This window comes from Lissotriton helveticus, chromosome 3_1, assembly GCF_964261635.1.
Source record: "Lissotriton helveticus chromosome 3_1, aLisHel1.1, whole genome shotgun sequence".
NCBI classification, from domain to species: domain Eukaryota; kingdom Metazoa; phylum Chordata; class Amphibia; order Caudata; family Salamandridae; genus Lissotriton; species Lissotriton helveticus.
The window spans coordinates 51,784,908-51,802,928 of record NC_136061.1 but is presented as its reverse complement, the minus strand read 5'-3'; the positions used below and the strand labels follow the sequence as shown (position 1 = coordinate 51,802,928).

At 48.7% G+C, this 18,021-nt stretch overlaps 1 protein-coding gene across 1 annotated transcript in view; it reads left to right on the top strand.

The window, feature by feature from the left end:
- LOC144822618 (uncharacterized) overlaps positions 1 to 9,903 on the top strand; it is a 327,297-nt gene extending 317,394 nt beyond the window's left edge. The window contains exon 19 of the mRNA XM_078680351.1: positions 8,854 to 9,903. Coding sequence (XP_078536477.1) covers positions 8,854 to 8,961 — 108 coding nt within the window. The 3' untranslated portion in view covers positions 8,962 to 9,903. The remainder of the gene's footprint in view (positions 1 to 8,853) is intronic.
- Positions 9,904 to 18,021: the final 8,118 nt, after the last annotated feature.

Below are 18,021 nucleotides of genomic sequence, written 5' to 3'. Positions count from 1 at the left end.
AGGACCCTGCAGTGAAGACTAAAGATGATGACTGCCTTAGCCCCAGCCCTACCGGCCTCTCCCCAGCTCTGCGAACCTGTGACCTATCTTGCAGCCACTGACCTCTAAAAATCGCGAGAGGACTGCCACCTTTGACAAAGACTCCAATCTCCCACGAACAGTGGACCTGTCCACGAAGAAACGACCTCCAAGAACCACCACAGGAAGCACCTACACTAGTCGGCACAACTTCGTGCTACAAAAGAACTCCCAAAGACTGCAGTGGTAGAGGACCAGCATTTGTGTTGACGCGACTCTATCCTGCCTGAAGGAAACACCACAACTGGATGACCTCCACGACCCTAGTTGCCCACATCTCTGGCCCAAGAACCTGTACCCTTCTGCTAGTGGCCGGCTCCAGCCCCGCCTGCCTGACTGCGATCTCCCCAGGATGATCTGACGACGGCGGACCCCCATTCGATCTACAGCCACTGACCACCATAACTGTGTTAGCTGCCCGCTGAAACCTATGCTGCTCAGCCCCGGCCAACCGAGAGGGTAAAAAAACATTGCCGGTATCGACAGTCTCGGTGAAGATACTGAAATCCAAACCTTACAGGACCACCCAGTCCTCCACAACCAATCCTGTACTCAGTGGTGGTCTGACCACCAGAAGACTGGAACTGTAAGTTGTATACTCGCTTGGTACATCCCTTAAATGATTTCCTCAACAGAAAAATCTTGAACTATTCTAATATGACACTGTTGACTTTTGAACGTGAAAAGTATCTTTAATTGAAACCTACTTACCTTGGCAAGAATGTCCTGGTCTTAAAGAAAATACAAACAAAGTATAATTTTTCTCAAATTGGTCTGGATCTCCTTCTTGAGTTGCGTGTCCATTGTTGATCACGGTTTGTCTTACACTCCTCTGTGCCAGGCCTAAGGCTGCTCGCCCACACTACCATTAGAAAAGCACTTTGGATTTTGCATTGAGCCCTGTACACTTTTAGGGAATCCCTGGACTACCTCTTGGCAGTATCATATACAGAGCCTGCTTCCTACAAGTGAGAAATTAAATTTATGGATATGATGCAGTTTTTTTAAAAAGTAAATTTTTTCGATAATCAACTTTATTGACTTTATGAGAAACAGCAAAAGAAATACAATACCAGCCATTAATACAATTGTCAGCACAAAACAAAGACAGGAGAATAGTACACCAGAGTATAGAGTCCGACAGACAAGAAGTAGATAACATCGCACTCGCCCAATTCCATAAGTGACCTTCGGAGATTATCAGTCCTCTATGACCCAGACCCATTTGCCCCACATTCTACGAAACGTCTTCGGGCAGCCTCTGGCGCATACATGGGCCACTCTTGTGCAACGCAACAATCCACCCCCCTGCGCCAAAGTGCCACGGTGGGTGCAGTCGAATTCAGTCAGTTGGCCGCAATGTCTCTTTTGGCCACCATCATAGCCGTGTTTAGAAAAGGTTTCTCAGCTCTGGAATCATCGATTCCCTCGGTAATACCCAGGAGTACGGTCATGGGGCTAAGGGGAACCTCCCAACCCAGGACTTCAGTGAACTCCCCCGTTATTGACTCCCAATAGAGCGTGATTGCGGGACAAAGCCATACCATGTGATGAAAATCGGCCCGGGGATATTCGCAGCGGGGACAGGATGCATCAGGCGGAGCCCAGTGCGATGAAGACGCAGCGGCGTGAGGTAGGCAGCATGCAGATAGTATATTTGAACTAGACGGAGTCTTGCTGAGGCTGCGACTGTTTTAGGAGCAATCAATGTGTCCCTCCAATCAGCGTCATCCAGCGACCCAAGCCAGCCCTCCCATTTGCCCCAGAGGTGGGATAGGGAGTTGGGGGTTTTATTTGTGAGGGAACGATAGATGTGGGAGATCCCACCCTTCCCCAAGTTGGCGGTCATGACCTGGGCTTCGGGCGGACTATATTCGGGCAGGGAGGTGCCCTCTGAGACGTAAGGGTGGAGGGCATGGCGCAGCTGCAGGTAGCGGTAAAACTAAGAGGCGTGGAGGGAGTACCGGGTCTGCAGGTCCTGAAAGGTGCGTATGTGGTTCCCACCCCAGACATCCCCCAGTTGTGAAATCCTAATGAGATCCCATCCTCTAAAACCGGAGAGATTGGGGACATCCCGGAGACATGTTCCGCACCACAGTGGGGTGTATCGGGTCAGCTTACCCGAACAGAGGGTGTGATGCAGAGAGGCTCGCCAGGCCAGAAGCACCCCGCGCATGACCTCAGGAAGAGTTTGGGAGAAGGCGTTCCCGTAGAGCCTCCCCTGAATGTTGGACAAACCCAAGTTATGTAGATCCAAGCGGTATGCCGGGTCCGACCAGCCGCCATTAAACCAATCATGTGCGGTATGGAGCCGAGTCGCTAAATAATAAAGATATAGATTCGTCATTCCTAGGCCGCCATCAAAGGGCGGGATCAGACACTGGGTGAGGGCCAGCCTCGGCCTCTGCCCTCCCCATAAGAACTTGGTGACTAAGCTGTCCATCTCTCGAAACCACGACCGTGAGAAGGAGAGGGGCGTGTTCTGAAGCATATAAAGAAATCTGTGCAGAATCATCATTTTAAAAAGGGCTATCGTGCCCATAGGGTTCAGTGGCAACTCTTGCCATTTAAGGAGGTCAGCACGAACCCTTTTCACAAGTGGGGTTACATTGAGGGACCAGGCGAGGTCGGGAAGGAGGGGCACCCAGATCCCCAGGTATCTGAATGACTGCAGACTAAGTGGTATCGACGACTGCCAATCGAAGCACTCTCTCGAAAGATGGAGAGGGACCAGGACAGATTTGGCAGAGTTCAATCGGAGGCCAGAGATTCGTTCAAAGAAATGTAGGGCCTGGAGGAACCGAGGTCCCGATCGAGCTGGATCCGACAAGAATATCAGAACGTCATCAGCGTAAAGGGCAATATTGTCCTCTTCCAAACCGGGCCACCTCCATCCTGTGAGAAGCGGATCAGTGCGAACAAGAGATGCAAAGGGCTCCATCGCTAACGTGAAAAGGGGGGACAACTGGGGGCACCCCTGCTTCATGCTTCTCCTGATGGGGAAGGGACGGGAAAGGGCTCTATTGACCATTACCTGAGCTCGTGGTTTACAGCATAGCGTACTGATCAGGTTGCGGAATGGGGTTTCCAAAGCCCATCTCCCTCAAGACTGCCTCCAAGTATTGCCAGTCCACCAAATCGAATGCTTTCTCGAAGTCCACGAGAAGAGGATATAGATAGGCGGTCAATTGTTGCCGATTCCTGAGAGCGAGGTGGAGACGTCTAAGGCAGTGTCTGGTTCCCTGGGAGGGCATGAATCCGCACTGGTCTGTGTGGACCAGTTTGTCCAGATATGGACGTATGCAGTTAGCTAGAACCGAGGCGAATATTTTGAGCTCCAAATTAATGAGAGAGATGGGGCGATAATCAGAGCAGTGTGTCGAGGGAGGTTGAGACTTAGGAATCACCACAATGGTGGCTAGGTCCGTCTCGGGACGGAAAGAGCCGCGGTCGGCCGCTTCATGATACACCTCTAGATGGTGGGAAACCAGTGTGTCTCAATAGGACACATAGAACGCCTACGGGAGACGCCTGCCCCCGGTGTCTTACCAGCGGCCATGCCTGAAATGGCGTCATTGATCTCTTCTGGGGTGATCGCAAGGTTGCGCTCTTCTGCCTCGGATTCACTGAGCCGCGGAAGGTGGAGCTGTTCACGTTAGAGGAGTTCCGAGAGTGAGAGATTGGGAGGCTGCATAGAGTAGAGAGTAGCATAGTATGCGGCGAAGCACTGGGCCACCGCCACGGGGGTCCAAAAATTACATTTTATTTATTTTCTTAGTGCCTCTTATGTGTTTGAATGTTGATGAGGGAGGTCTTTCTTTGCCACTCTGCTGACGATAAACTGTAGGGCCATAATATCAAGCAAGGACGATACATTATCGCCGCTTTTATCGTCAAGAAACTGCTGATAAAGCGGCGATAATGAGCTTGATAATATGCCCTTGTGAATTCCCATAGAAGCCCAGGTTCACACTAGAATATGGGCTTCTATGGGAATTCACAAGGGCCTATTATCAAGCCCATTATTGCCGCTTTAGCGGCAGTTTCTTGCCGATAAAAGCGGCGATAATGTATCGTCCTTGCTTGATAATATGGCCCCTAGTCCTTCTGTGTTTGCTTTAGTGTCCCGGTGTTTAGTTATCGAGATCTGGGCACCCTATGCCTATGGCTTGATTCCACCACTCATCACAAAAAATTCTAAAGTTTTCACCACTTTCTTAACCCCTACCTCAGCCACGGACTCCCTAAAAGGTTAAGAGATATACCTAATCCACTTTCTTACCAGAATGGCAGCCTTCAGGCACAAACAACTTCGATTCGGATGAGTTACCCCCACAGATTAGGGGTGTACTAAGGTTACGGTACAGATATTATGGATGACCCTTCACGGGGAGAACATCTGAATCCTATTGTTTCCTTCTACACCATGTTATGAACGTAGATCATGGGTCCAAAGTAAATACCACTGATGTAATGCTGTATGGATTTCATCTTTGTATATGATGAGGGGGGAGGTTTTTTTTCCCAGTATGCTGTTGAAGTTTTAATGCTGAATCCTAATCCAATGTTGTTACTGTGTACTTGGAAATGCTAATAAAAGCTACATATATATATATTTTTTAAACTCCTATTCATCCATCGATCAACCGGGGCTGGCTCTGCTTGCCGGCATTATCTGAGAGCCGCACCACTATCTTACTATCGCTGTATAAATCTAGGAATGGAGACCTTGTGTCTTGCACTAGACTTGGGTTTAAAGCACAGAGTATCTGTGCAGAGCTCCATGTCTGTGTTTATTCATACTTCCTGACCCAGTTTCAGGGACAGTGGTGCAGTTGGGTGTCTTGTGACCTCAAGGTAGGTTTGTGGAGCACATACATGCCTTGCTCGGGGGCATCGGTGTTACCACCAGCTTGAAGCCACATCTTCAGCTACACAGGACGTCCCTAAGAAATTCAGTGCCAAGAAAGGTCCCAACCAGGGCATGTGCTAACACTCACTGTCCTGAGGAGCACAGCGTGCTCTACTACTACCACCCGGATGTCACGATTATATCTGTTCCATACGCCGTGAATCTATGGCTTCCGTTTGACCGCCGAACTGCCCTCTTTGCACTTCTGGCAGGTCAGGTGATATCTTTGCAAATGCGCTCTCACTGTATCTCAATAAAGGTGGGGTAACAGCATTTCACAAGCTTTTCAAATCCTAGTGCCCAACCCATGCCACCTTGTGCCCACCTTGCATTCGGAAGGTCCCAGAGTCCAAGGGTTCAAACCGCTGACCGCGCCTCGACTCAAGACTCCTCCGCACACTGCCCATGGGCATCAGATCTCTAACAACCCTGGGTGTTCCTCTTCTCTGGGCAGAAACTTTAATTTCAGAGACTGTTGGCACTGACACATTCATCCTCTGCCTCAGACGCCTCATCCTGCCAGAGCCATCCTTCTGAAAGGAGCTCGTCCAGCTCGTGTCGCGGCCTCGGACAGACACATGGCCATGTTCAGCCGCTCCACACCTCCCTGCACCTCCCATCAGAAGACCTGGGCTGGCCCTGAAGAGCCATTCCTGCTCTCAGACTCAGGAGCCCAAGGAGGGAACATTTATGAGAAATGTCCAAACCAAGGGCTCTTCCCACAAGCCGCTGAGTCGCCACAACGTTCGGCTTACCGCACAGGGTTCCTGCAGAATCATTGCAACAGACAGGTTTCTAGAGCTGCTAATACAGCAGCATCTTATCTCCTGTGCAGACAATGTATTCCAGCAGGTTGGACACAAAGGACCACATGTATCAATATTGGAAATAGTGATGACCTAATTGTGATTTTCTGCAAATCAATCAATCAGGGGTTTGTAGAGCGTGCCACTCACCCGTGAGGGTCTCAAGGCGCTGAGGGGGTGGAGGGGGGATTCACAATTCCAATTAGCCGAATAGCCAGGTCGTGAGGGCCTTCCTGAAACTTTTCAGGGAGGGGGCGCGTCTAATGTCTGCTGGGAGCTCGTTCCAGGTTTTGGCCACAATGTGAGAGAAGGATCACAATTAGGTAACACTACTCCTAATGTCACCAAGGAGCTTTTCTCTATTTATAAATCTATTGCAATAGGAAAAGCCGCCACAGTGCCTAAGAAACTCTGCACCACGGAGGGCTGCAATCGAATTGCTGAGTTCTTTGCAACTAAGGTCTCGAATATTTACAATTCCTTCCCCCAGAGGATAGACAATGGTCCTATCCCCTCGGAATTCCCAAGAATGAAAGGGGAACATCAGTTAACTACTTTTGTTACTCCTTCCACTACGGAGCTTCTCCGTATTTGTGGATCCATAAAATCCGGTTCCCCTAGAGATCCGACCACTCCCAGTCGGCTAAAGGACAGTCTGCCAGTACTGGAGCCCTATGTGCGGCAGCTACTGGACATCTCCTTTGAGTCTCAGGTGGTCCCGAAGGCCTGGAAACAGGCAGTGGTACTTCCTCTGCAAAAAAAGACCAACGTTAGCTTCGAAAAGCTGGATAACCTCCGTCCTATTTCCCTCCTTCCCTATATGGCGAAGGTGGCGGAAAAAATAGCCAACATACAGCTTATGCAGTTCGTGGGGACGGCGTCGCTACTCCACGACTCGCAATTTGGCTTCCGCCCCCGTCATTCGACGGAGTCTGCTCTCCTCGTGGCAGTGGAAGCTCTCAGACAGGGAGTAGACGAGGGCCAAACGATGGCATTGATCCTACTAGACTTAAGCGCAGCATTCGACACTGTAGCACATTCCACCCTGCTACAGTGTCTGAATGGAGGAGGGGTGACAGGAGCTGCGCTTGGTTGGATCAAGTCCTTCCTTTCTGAGAGGTGCTTCCAAGTCAGATTGGGTGACTGCTATTCTAGGGAGATTGAGTTGGGCCAGGGCGTACCTCAGGGTTCGTCCCTGAGCCCAACTCTATTCAACATCTATGTCTCCCCCCTGGCGACTATCGTGGAGGGGCATGGTCTCCGCTTGGTGTCCTACGCCGATGACACGCAGTTGGTCATCTCCCTATCGCGCGCGCCCGGACTTGCGGCGGACATCTTCAGGAACTGCATGAAAGATCTTGCTGCCTGGATGTCTGCAAACTGTTTAAAGTTGAACGGGAGCAAGACCGAGGTGCTCGTGGTGGGGGGTGCACCATCTGCGTGGTCGTCGGCATGGTGGCCACCTTGTCTGGGGGAAGTTCCTGCTCCCTGCCGTGAGGCTAGGAACCTTGGCGTGTGGCTGGACAAGGACCTTACTTTTGGCCCACAGGTCGGTCGGGTGGCAGGGATATGCTTCAGTGTTCTGAGAGCCCTTAGGAAAGTATTAGATCTGCTTCCCATTTCTGCTCGTCAGACACTGGTGCATGCCTTGGTCACCTCCCGACTTGATTATGGGAACCTGCTCTATTTGGGGGCCACAGGCAGGGTCATCGGCCGCCTGCAGGTTCTTCAAAATGCGGCAGCGCGGTTGGTCCTCAGACTCTCTAGGAGGTCATCCGCCAAATCAGCCTTACGGGCCCTCCACTGGCTCCCCATTGAGAGGAGAGTGGAGTTTAAGGCCCTTGCCACTTGTCATCGTATCTTGAGCGGCAAAGCACCTTTTCCGCTCCAAGGTCTAGTATCCCATTATGAGCCTGTACGCAGTCTTCGCTCCTCGCAGACCGGGCTGTTAAAAGTTCCAAGAATATTCAAAGCTCGTATGGGAGGTAGATCCTTTAGATACCTTGCTCCCAAATGCTGGAATAATCTTCCGCTGGAACTTCGGCTTGAACCCTCCGAAGTCCAGTTTAGGAAAAAACTTAAAACGCACCTTTTCAGCAAATAGCTTGGTTGGGAGGAGGGGGGACAGTCACTCCACTTGTCATAGCGCGGGGACACGCCAGTGGCGTAACCAGGCGCTTAATAAATGCCCATTAATAATAATAATAATAATGTACAAAACTCCATGAGTTTCATATAGTAATTCCTAGTTGGTCGCACATTCACCTTCCTCACGAATGTTAATGAGGTAGGTTGCAATTTGCGACCCATTGGGAATTGCTAAAATCACAGAGATGCTGGCCTGCTGAGGTCAACAGACCGCCATGTCTGTGATTGTTTTTAAATAATAATTTTAAATAAAAGCAATATTTCTTTTTCAAATGCAGCCCGTTTTCCTTAAAGGGAAACGGTTTGCATTTAAAAAAGAAAAATTCAAACTTTCTTTTCATTTTTTAAGAGCAGGCAGTGGTCCGTGGGACCACAGCCTGCTCTTAAAAAACGTTTTCGCTACTTTCCCATTTGCGAATGGGTTCCCACCTACATACCGGTAGGATTCTGTATTAGGAAGGGATTTCCTGAGCATGTCGCTTCCTAATACTAAATCAGTATTTATTAACAGTTCCAAATCGCGATTTGGTAATATGTTATCAAATCGCAAATTGGAATTCATACATAAATGCATTTTACCGGTCGCAAACAGCCAGGTTCTGAGAATCGGGCTGTTTGCGACTAGTAAAATGCATGATACATGTGGCCAAAGAGACCCCTTCCACCAATGATCACTGTGTCTGAGTCCAGCAGTAGTGTCTAGAGGAAGTGTAGGGTGCTGATCACAGCTTTGGATGGATCCTGCTAGGTGCCTGAGCTCAATTGTAACAACAAGCCAGATCTATATGAGTAACACGAGGCTCAGTTCTGGTGTGGGGGGTTCTGCGACGCCTGTCTCCATGTTCTCACCTCTTTGGATCTTTGGCCTAAGATGACAACCACTGTTCTGTCTCTCTTCTTATGCCCCAGGATGATGACATGGAAGAAACCGAGATGGATGCCGATGGCGCTCCCGGAAGCCGGAAGATGTCAGAGGTCTGCCAGCTCCCTCCGATCCCTGAAACTACGCAAGCATGAGACGCGTGCAAAAACAACGCCTGCGTGGGTGCGAAGCACAGCACCGGCCACAGAGAACACAAAACACTGAGGCAAACCAAAACAAGAAAAACAAAAACAACATACCTAACAGCAAATGTCAAGCGGTCAACGCCCTTCTAACTGCGATTTACATCTGTCCTTTTCACTCCTATTATGTGTTTTTCCCAAATCCTACAACAATAGTATCTCTCTGTCAGCCTCTAATAGTGATGCAGGGGCGAGGGCTGGTGGAATGCCCTCCCAGCACATCTGAGATTGGACAAACTAGAAACAAATTTCAGACAAAATCTGTAAACCCACTTATTCTAGCCCAATTCTCGTTACGCAAGGTAGTAGAGCAGAGGTTGTTACCAGCGTTGGGAGGACCATCGAGTAGCCATGCGCTATATAAATCCTGGTGAATACAATAGAATAGAATATGACCGGGCTGGCTGACTCCCTGGAAAGAGGGTCAATCTGATTATGGGTGGAAGAGTAGCCCATGTGACTGGAGGAAGGGAAGCAACAAATACCACGACCGCCGAACAACACGTCAAACGCGGGTCAAACAACGAATGTGTCTGAACCACACATTCCCTTTATAACGCAAGTCGTTACAACAACATGCGTTAGGTAAAGCGGCGTTGGACTTTCTCTACTGTTGCGGGTCCTGGAGTTGGAATAGTAAATTATACTATTCCAAAGTCCAGCGGCTTCCCAATGCCTGTAACAACTTACGATGTAAATGGAATGCGTAGTTTAGAAGCAGTGGTTCCATCCGCGTTGTTAAAGAACATGTGGAAAAGGAAACAGTGGTTGTGTCGTACAACCCTAGAGGAAATTTAAAATTTGAATTTAGAGGAAATTTAAGCCAGAGACTCGGGAATGTCCTGAAGAGCCAGTTGTCCAGATAAAGGGACATTGATGGGCCCTGAAACCACAGGACATCACCTGTGTGCTCACTCCCTCAGTGAAACCCCCCGGCACTGAGCTCAGGTTGGGGAGCAGTGCCCTGTACCCTATATCCTAATACACAAATAAAGTCATCAATCCTTGGATGTCCGGCGTACCAGAGTGGATTGCGGAAATTTGGGACTAACCATGGGGTTCACAAAATGTCCACGCACATGTGGGCAGAGTTTACGATGAGCGTCACTTTCTTGGCCTTCGCCTGCTTTTCAACCTTATGCAGGTACAGAATTATGGAAATTTGAAATTTAAAGCATATCTTCTGAGTCATTTTTTAATTTATAGAAACCAGTTGTTGGCCAAATGTATTTTTCTTCTAAACTCTCCTCTTCTTGAAAGAACACTACACCTCATCCGGTAAATAGAGAACGCTCTCTCTCAGAACCCAACAATCCCACCTATGACCCCGCTCGGGCTACCTGTGCCCCTGGGCAGTGCCTCACACCTGGGTTTGTACTTCACAGATAATACATGCATGTATGCATGGATAGGCTTTATAATATCACTTACAACTGCATCTTTCAGGTGTAAGATTTGCAGTAAAGGTAAGTGCATTGTTACAACGTCCCTTGCATTGCATGGTCCTACCACTATATCACCAGGGAATGTTTAACATATTTGTATCATTACATTATCAACCACTTTATTGAACCTACCCGTAATGTTTTAATTCTAATTGTAATCATATTCTTAACCTGTTAATTGATCTCTAAATGTAATTTATTAATCTGCGATGTATATATTTTTGTAACCTAAATCAAACTTGTTTTTAATTAATTTGTCATTATTTATTCTTCACATATCATTTTTCTTTAAATGTGTTAATATCTGTTGTCTCTTTTCCCATCCTCTATAAAACCTTAGGGGTGGGAAAACAGACAAACTTCCTGAACAAAAAGCTGGACCTCTTTGTGACAGAGCCTCATTAGGAAACTCACTTAAGAACTTAATTATTTTAATTACCAACAAATGATTTTGGTAGTAGCCTAAATAAATTACCAATTTGTCTTTTTATTCCAATGAATCCCTTTATGAAAGGCAGGACGACACTCTTAATGTAAAGTGAGTGAATTTTAATAGCATTTCTGTGGATAGCCAAGTCACCATGAGACCTGTCTGAGTTGCTCAAAAGGCAACACGTTTCTGCCCTGCCGGATCTTCTTCAGGTCTGTCCTCAGTCCATTTACAGTCTTTTTAGGTCTTGCTACAGACAGCCTTAGCTATCTATTGCAAGAGCTGTTGTCATCAATATACCAAAGAAGTATAAAGAAATATAGACTGAAAATGGCCTTTGGGTCAGCCCTCTTCAGATATTGCCTTTTCATGGCTGCTGTTGCTTGGATGATCTGTTGATAAAGGACATGGCATTTTGCAGATGGTTCCCATTAGTCTTTGGTGTGGTCCTTTTCTTAACCTGCAGATTCCACATACTAGGTAACTTACAGTTGAGGCTCTGGTTTGTGTTTGATGTATTTAGCAACATTTTACTTTCTGATTTACTGGTTGACTCCTTGCTGTTTGGATGCTTACACCGGCTAGAAAATAAAGCCACTTTGCAATTCCCTATTTGCCTGTGTGCATTAATTTGATTTTGTTTGATGTCATGATAAAATTATTCTGAATTTGCAGTTTTTCTGTTCATAACATTCAGAAGTGTGGACACACCGCCTTTCTTAAAAAGCAACAGGAATGATATCTCTTTGCCAAAAGTGGCTTCAATGCAGAATTTTGCTGCGTATGCTTTTTTGATCAGCATTTACAACGCAAACATCATCTTTCTCAATTCATAACACTTTTCTTTGAGGGTAACTCTGCCAAATGCATATTATTCATATCCACAGAGAAATGATGAACGGAGTGGGAGGAAAGACGTAAACCTTTTTGGAAACATGCCCCTAACGGCGAGCTGAAAAACGATGGCTGGTCGAGGAGGCGCACGAGGTTGGCAAAGCAGCCAAATAGCCTTTTATAGTACCCACTGCCTGACCTTGCTGGTAAGGAGATAAAACTAACCACAGGGGGAAACATCCTTTACCACACAACTTTTACCACGCAGTGCCTTTACAACGTAGGTTTTACAACGAAAACCATTACAACGCATTGCACTGGGGGGCGCTCTAGGATAGGGAATAGTTTTAATGTACTATCCAACACCTTCCCTACTATCCACGGGGACTGGAGTTGGAATAGTAAATTAAACTATTCACTATCCAGCACCCCCCAAAGCAATGCGTTGTAATGGCTTGCGTTGTAAAACTTGCGTTGTAACAGCATGCGTGGTAAAAGCATGCATTGTAACAACATACATCCACCACAGGACATCAGAAAGGAGGAATGGAAATGGATTCAGGCCTTCTGACTCGCACCATTAACAACATTTGTTCAAGCGACCATCGTAAATGGATTTCGAAGCATGTTTTCTGGCAGACCGGACAATGTCTAGACGACCACCAGGAAGATACAATGCCCAATCTCCACGCACAACTGTGGATGGAGGACCGGACCCTCCTGCTGTAAAGTGGATCCACCTTGTGTGGAAGTGGAAGAAGTGACTGAACGGTGAGCCCCCAGTCTCTGGAGATGAGAATCAACTTTCCTTGATCCTTCCACACCGTTCACGAGACCGTCGACAGCAGCAAAACTGGTGCAGCTGCCGCTAAAATTGGATGAACTTAAAATAATCCCCAGGGACCATTACGGAGGGAAGTTTATGGCACAAAAATGAGGACACTTCCTGTTCCGGTTTGTGGTGAAGAGATCCATGCATGGACACCCATGCGATGTCGTTATCACTCGTGGTTCTCCATTGAGACGACAAAGCATTTGCTCGGACACTGAGGAAACCCACATGATTACACTCTACTGGGAAAGTTATGGGTGCTGTACCTACTGCTACAGGTAAATTGCCTCCCAACACAGGGTCCAGGACCCCACACCATCCTGTCGTGGACGGTGGTGGTGGTGTCTGACAAAGTGTTAATGCTGCTCCCTGATATACAAGTCAGAAATGCCTCCAAGGCAAGGCAGACCGTTCACCGCTCCACCGCGTTAATGTGCAGACGCTGCTCCGACAGAGGCCGAAGGCCTTACACATTCACATCATCCAGATGGGTACCCCAGTAACCAACGTTTACCACAAATCTTTCTCCCCGCAGGGAATGACAACGCGGTCGTTACAACAACCGCGTTGTGATTCCGCATACCATTACTCCGCAAGTCGGAACAACGAACAAGATCTGCACCTGAACAAAGCGCTCCCTTGATGTGAGGGCCACTGTTTTCTCAGGCACAACCGGAGGGCCCTCATCTGCGGTCTGTTGCGTGGCCCTAACAGCATGCCCACAGCCCTGGGATCATGCAGGTTCAGGAGTCCTGGACCGATATGTGTGTCTGAGACAGAAATATTGGAAGCCTCTGTAGAACACCCACAATCCTCTAAGGAGGAGTAATAGCCTTCATGTGGTATGTCCTGTACTGCCCGTAGGAAGGTTAATCTTTCTGTTGAGGCAGGTGGGTAATCTGGCCTGGACTATAAGGCCCAACTCATGGAGAAGAGTCCTTGTGCTCTGAAGATGGTTTTTCAAACCGCGCTGGGGTCTTTGCTTTCAGCAGGCAGTCATCCAAATATGTTTCTCCTTCTACCTATCCAGCCTACATGAGTTCGACCACATGGGCACCGCCCAATCACCTGTAGAGTTCCCCAAGGTTCCAGTGTCCTTTAACCTCAGCAAAAAGCCCCTTGGGACTCTGCTCACCAATAACAGTTTCAAAATTCACCGAAGACACGCAAGTCTTACTGAAAGTCTTCTTAGCTCTACAAATCCCACGCCTTCAACACATCCCAGACTGCATCCATTCCTGGATGTCCAGCATCTACCTGAAGCCTAACCCCAACAAAACTGAATTATTGTTGGTCAAGAACAAGTAACAACCAATCCAAACTTGGCTCAATGACATAAACCAGGACAGATCTGAAGCCCCACTTTTACCCAATGTCAAGTGTCCTGGATTCAAGGATCTAACCCTCCAGGAACGCACTGCCAAGGAAAGAGAGATGGCATCGTACCAGAGCTCTCTTCACTACAGAAAGTAAAACCTTTCTTTCCAGAAAATGACTTCAGAACTGATGTATACTCTTGCATCTGGATGGTGAGATCACCCTGCTTCATGGCCTCTATATTGGCTCCTACATGAAGCAGCATGCCTCATCAGGACCTGAAGAAATATGACCACCTCATCCCAATCCTGTTGGAACTCAACTGGTTGCACCCCCCTCCACCAAATAAGCTGTGTCGTCTACAAAGCGATTATGATCTGCACTGTGCCTAAATAACTGATAAGCTCGCCATCTCCAGCGGCTCTCGGGACACACCCACAGCCAGAACGCCATCAGACCGGGGACAAAGAATTGCAAAAAACCAACGGAAAAGGACATCTCCATCTATGCAGCCGGGATCTGCAACAACATCACCATATCCATCAGGACTAGCCAAAAACTGCTCATCTCTAGGAAGAGCTGACGCTTAGAGACCAGGTACCCCTCCAATCACAGGTTGACCATCTTTGCGTGACCTGTACAGCATTCTGTTACCTTTCGACTAAGTTTGCATCATATAAATACGCAAAAGAGGCAATTGATGGACAGAATGCTGGACAATGGAAACATTCACGCCCAGTCACAAAGATTTGGGTTTATTCCATCATTCTTTTGCTCACTCCACCACCCCAGTTTGGACCCAGCTATATGCAAATCAGTCTTGACCCTGTGCCTCATGGGAACAGTCCAGCCCGAACTGCCAAACCATGTCTTCGCTGGACCGGAATCAAGCATCCTAGGACCGGTTTCTGGCGATCAGCCGTCATCAGCCACGATAGCTTGACTCCAGTGGCGTAGTGAGCACGGGACCCACGTCTGGGCATACCCTTCCCACATAGGGTGAACAGCAAAACACACAAGGTGACAGACGGAATGTTGCACAATGGCAAAACATTCACCCCCAGTCACAGATCTGGGTTTAATCCATCGTTTTTTTGCTCACCTCGCCACCCCAGTTCAGACATGGCCACATGCAAATCAGTCTGACCCTGTGCCTCATGGGAACAGTCCAGCCCGAACTGCCAAGCCATGTCTTCCCTGGACTGGAATCAAGCATCCTAGGACCGGTTTCTGGCTATCAGCTGCCTTCAGCCAGGATAGCTTGATTCCAGTGGCATGGAGTGCACGTGACTCACGTCTGAGCATACCCTTCCCACTTAGGACGACAAATGCAAAAGAGACAATTGATGGACGGAACATAATACCACATACATACATGTATACATAGTTACAGCTGCTCATCTTCGAAGGTCATGTCGATGAGGCCTCCTGGATAACCCATAGAGGAGATCTTTTGGTCGAGCAACGGTGTCTGCATCGTCCAGGTTACACTTGAGGATCTGTTGGAGGCATCCAAACTCTCACTGATCACATTGCAAAGAACTTGTCTATTGATGACGGTAACCTTTGCCAGTTTCCACAGGAAGTAGAAACAGCAGCCCAGGAGACTGGTGGTGTTCACCGTCCAAAGGGCAAGACTGCCAGAGGCAGGCATTTTGCGGCCCGTAGAGTCTAGTGTTTTTGACTCTAGCTGAAGGCACCATGGGAATTTCAAACGGGGTAACTTTCTGGTAGACGCTTGCAGACAACCACCCTTTCTGATGAATTGAGAAGCAACAGGAATTGTCCATCACCCAAGGCAGCTCTATGTCCTCTTGCTATTAAGCCTTGGATTGCTGGGCTCCAAAATGGTTTCTCCAGGCATCGCGAGCGAGTTCGGGAAGATAATCATTAAAAGGCAGCAAGAGCTCTAAAACTGAAGATAGTTTCAGAGTTTGCATCAACGTCTTACGTTCCCTTTGCTGAGGGCAGTGCCAAGTGCCAAACCTCCTGCTGCTTTTTCAAACAACTGGAGTCAATGAAAAGACGTCTTCTGAAGGAGAACCAGAGGAATTTGGGGCATATGTAGGTAGCCGTTTGCGATTCGCAAACGCCGAAATTTGGTGAATTTCGGTGTTTGCGAATCGCAAACGGCGTTTTGATATGTAGGTGCCACTTAGCAAAATAAGGAATTGCAAGAATTGCGATTCCTTATTTTGCTTATAGTATTTAAGGAATCTCAATTTTGCGATTCCTTAAATGCTATGTAGGGGTGCTTTAAAAATTGTGATTTTTGCATAAGGAATCGCAAAATACCACCTACTTCAAGTAGATGGTATTTTGCGATTTCCTTCAAAAATGCATTTTTTTTTAAATTCAAAGTGCCATGTGGCGCACAGACATGCCCTTAGGGCATGTATGTGCGCCACATGTACTTACAGGCACATTCCAGGGGTGCAACAGGTGTCCTTTGGACACCCTGGCACCCTTGGAATTGCGATTCTCAAATTGCGATTTTCTCATAGAAAATCGCAATTTGAGAATGTATCCCCATTCATTCCTATGAGCCTCCTGGCCCATAGGAATGAATGGGACACTCATTCCTTAATTGCGATTCGCAATTTGCTAATCGCAAATAAGGAATGTTAAAGATTTGCAAAAAATTGCGAATTTTTACCTACATTCATTTTGCTAATCTCAAATAGCGATTCCTTAAAAATCGCTATTTGGGAATCGCAAAATGGAAATTACCTACATATGCCCCCTGGTACGTCCCCTTCCGGGGAAGCATCAATCAATCAATCAATCAATGACACTTATAGAGCGCGCTACATACCCGTAGGGTCTCAAGGCGCTTAGGGGAGGGGGGGGGTGCCGCTACTGCTCGAACAGCCAGGTCTTCAGCTTCTTCCTGAAGGAGAGGTGGTCTTGGGTCAGGCGCAGGTCCGTCGGGAGGGAGTTCCAGGTCTTGGCGGCCAGGTAGGAGAAGGACCTTCCTCCTGTAGTTGCTCTTCGGATGCGGGGGACGGCGGCGAGGGCGTGGTTAGCTGAACGGAGGTGGCGTTTGGGAGCGTAGAAGTTGATCCGGCTGTTGAGGTAGCTCGGGCCTTGGTCGTGTAGGGCTTTGTGTGCGTGGGTGAGGAGGCGGAAGGTGATTCTTTTGTTGACGGGGAGCCAGTGAAGGTCTCTCAGATGTCCGGAGATGTGGCTGTGTCGTGGGATGTCGAGGATGAGTCTGGCTGAGGCGTTCTGGATCCGCTGGAGTCTCTTCTGGAGCTTGGCGGTGGTACCGGCGTAGAGGGCGTTGCCGTAGTCCAGTCGGCTAGTGACGAGGGCCTGGGTGACGGTCTTCCTGGTCTCGGTGGGGATCCACCAGAAGATCTTCCGTAGCATGCGTAGGATGTTGAAGCACGCCGAGGAGACGTTGTTGACTTGCCTGGTCATGGAGAGGGAGGAGTCCAGGATGAAGCCCAGGTTGCGTGCATGGTCTGTCGGTTTGGGTGCGGAGCCCAGGGCGGGAGGCCACCAGGAGTCGTCCCAGGCGGAGGGTGAAGAGCCCAGGATGAGGACCTCCGTCTTGTCCGAGTTCAGTTTCAGGCGGCTGGTCGTCATCCACTCGGCTACCTCTTTCATCCCTTCGTGTAGGTTGGCTCTGGCGGTGGCGGGGTCGTTGGTCAGGGAGAGGATCAGCTGGGTGTCGTCGGCGTAGGAGATTATGCTGAGGTTGTGTTGGCGTGCGATGGCCGCGAGGGGGCTCATGTAGACGTTGAAGAGGGTGGGGCTCAGAGAGGATCCTTGAGGGACGCCGCAGATGACTTCGGAGGCCTCTGACTTGTACGGTGGTAGGCGGACTCTCTGTGTTCTTCCGTCGAGGAAGGAGATGATCCATTCCAGCGCCTTGTCCTGGATTCCGACGTTGCTGAGGCGCTGTACTAGGGTGCGGTGGCAGACAGTGTTGAATGCCGCGGAGAGGTCTAGGAGGATGAGGGCCGCTGTTTCTCCGTTGTCCATCAGGGCTCGGATGTCATCGGTGGCGGCGATGAGGGCGGTCTCGGTGCTGTGATTGGCTCGGAAGCCGGACTGTGAGGGGTCGAGGGATCCATTCGTCTCGAGGAAGGCGGCCATCTGCTTGTTGACGGTCTTCTCGATGACTTTGGCTGGAAACGGGAGGAGCG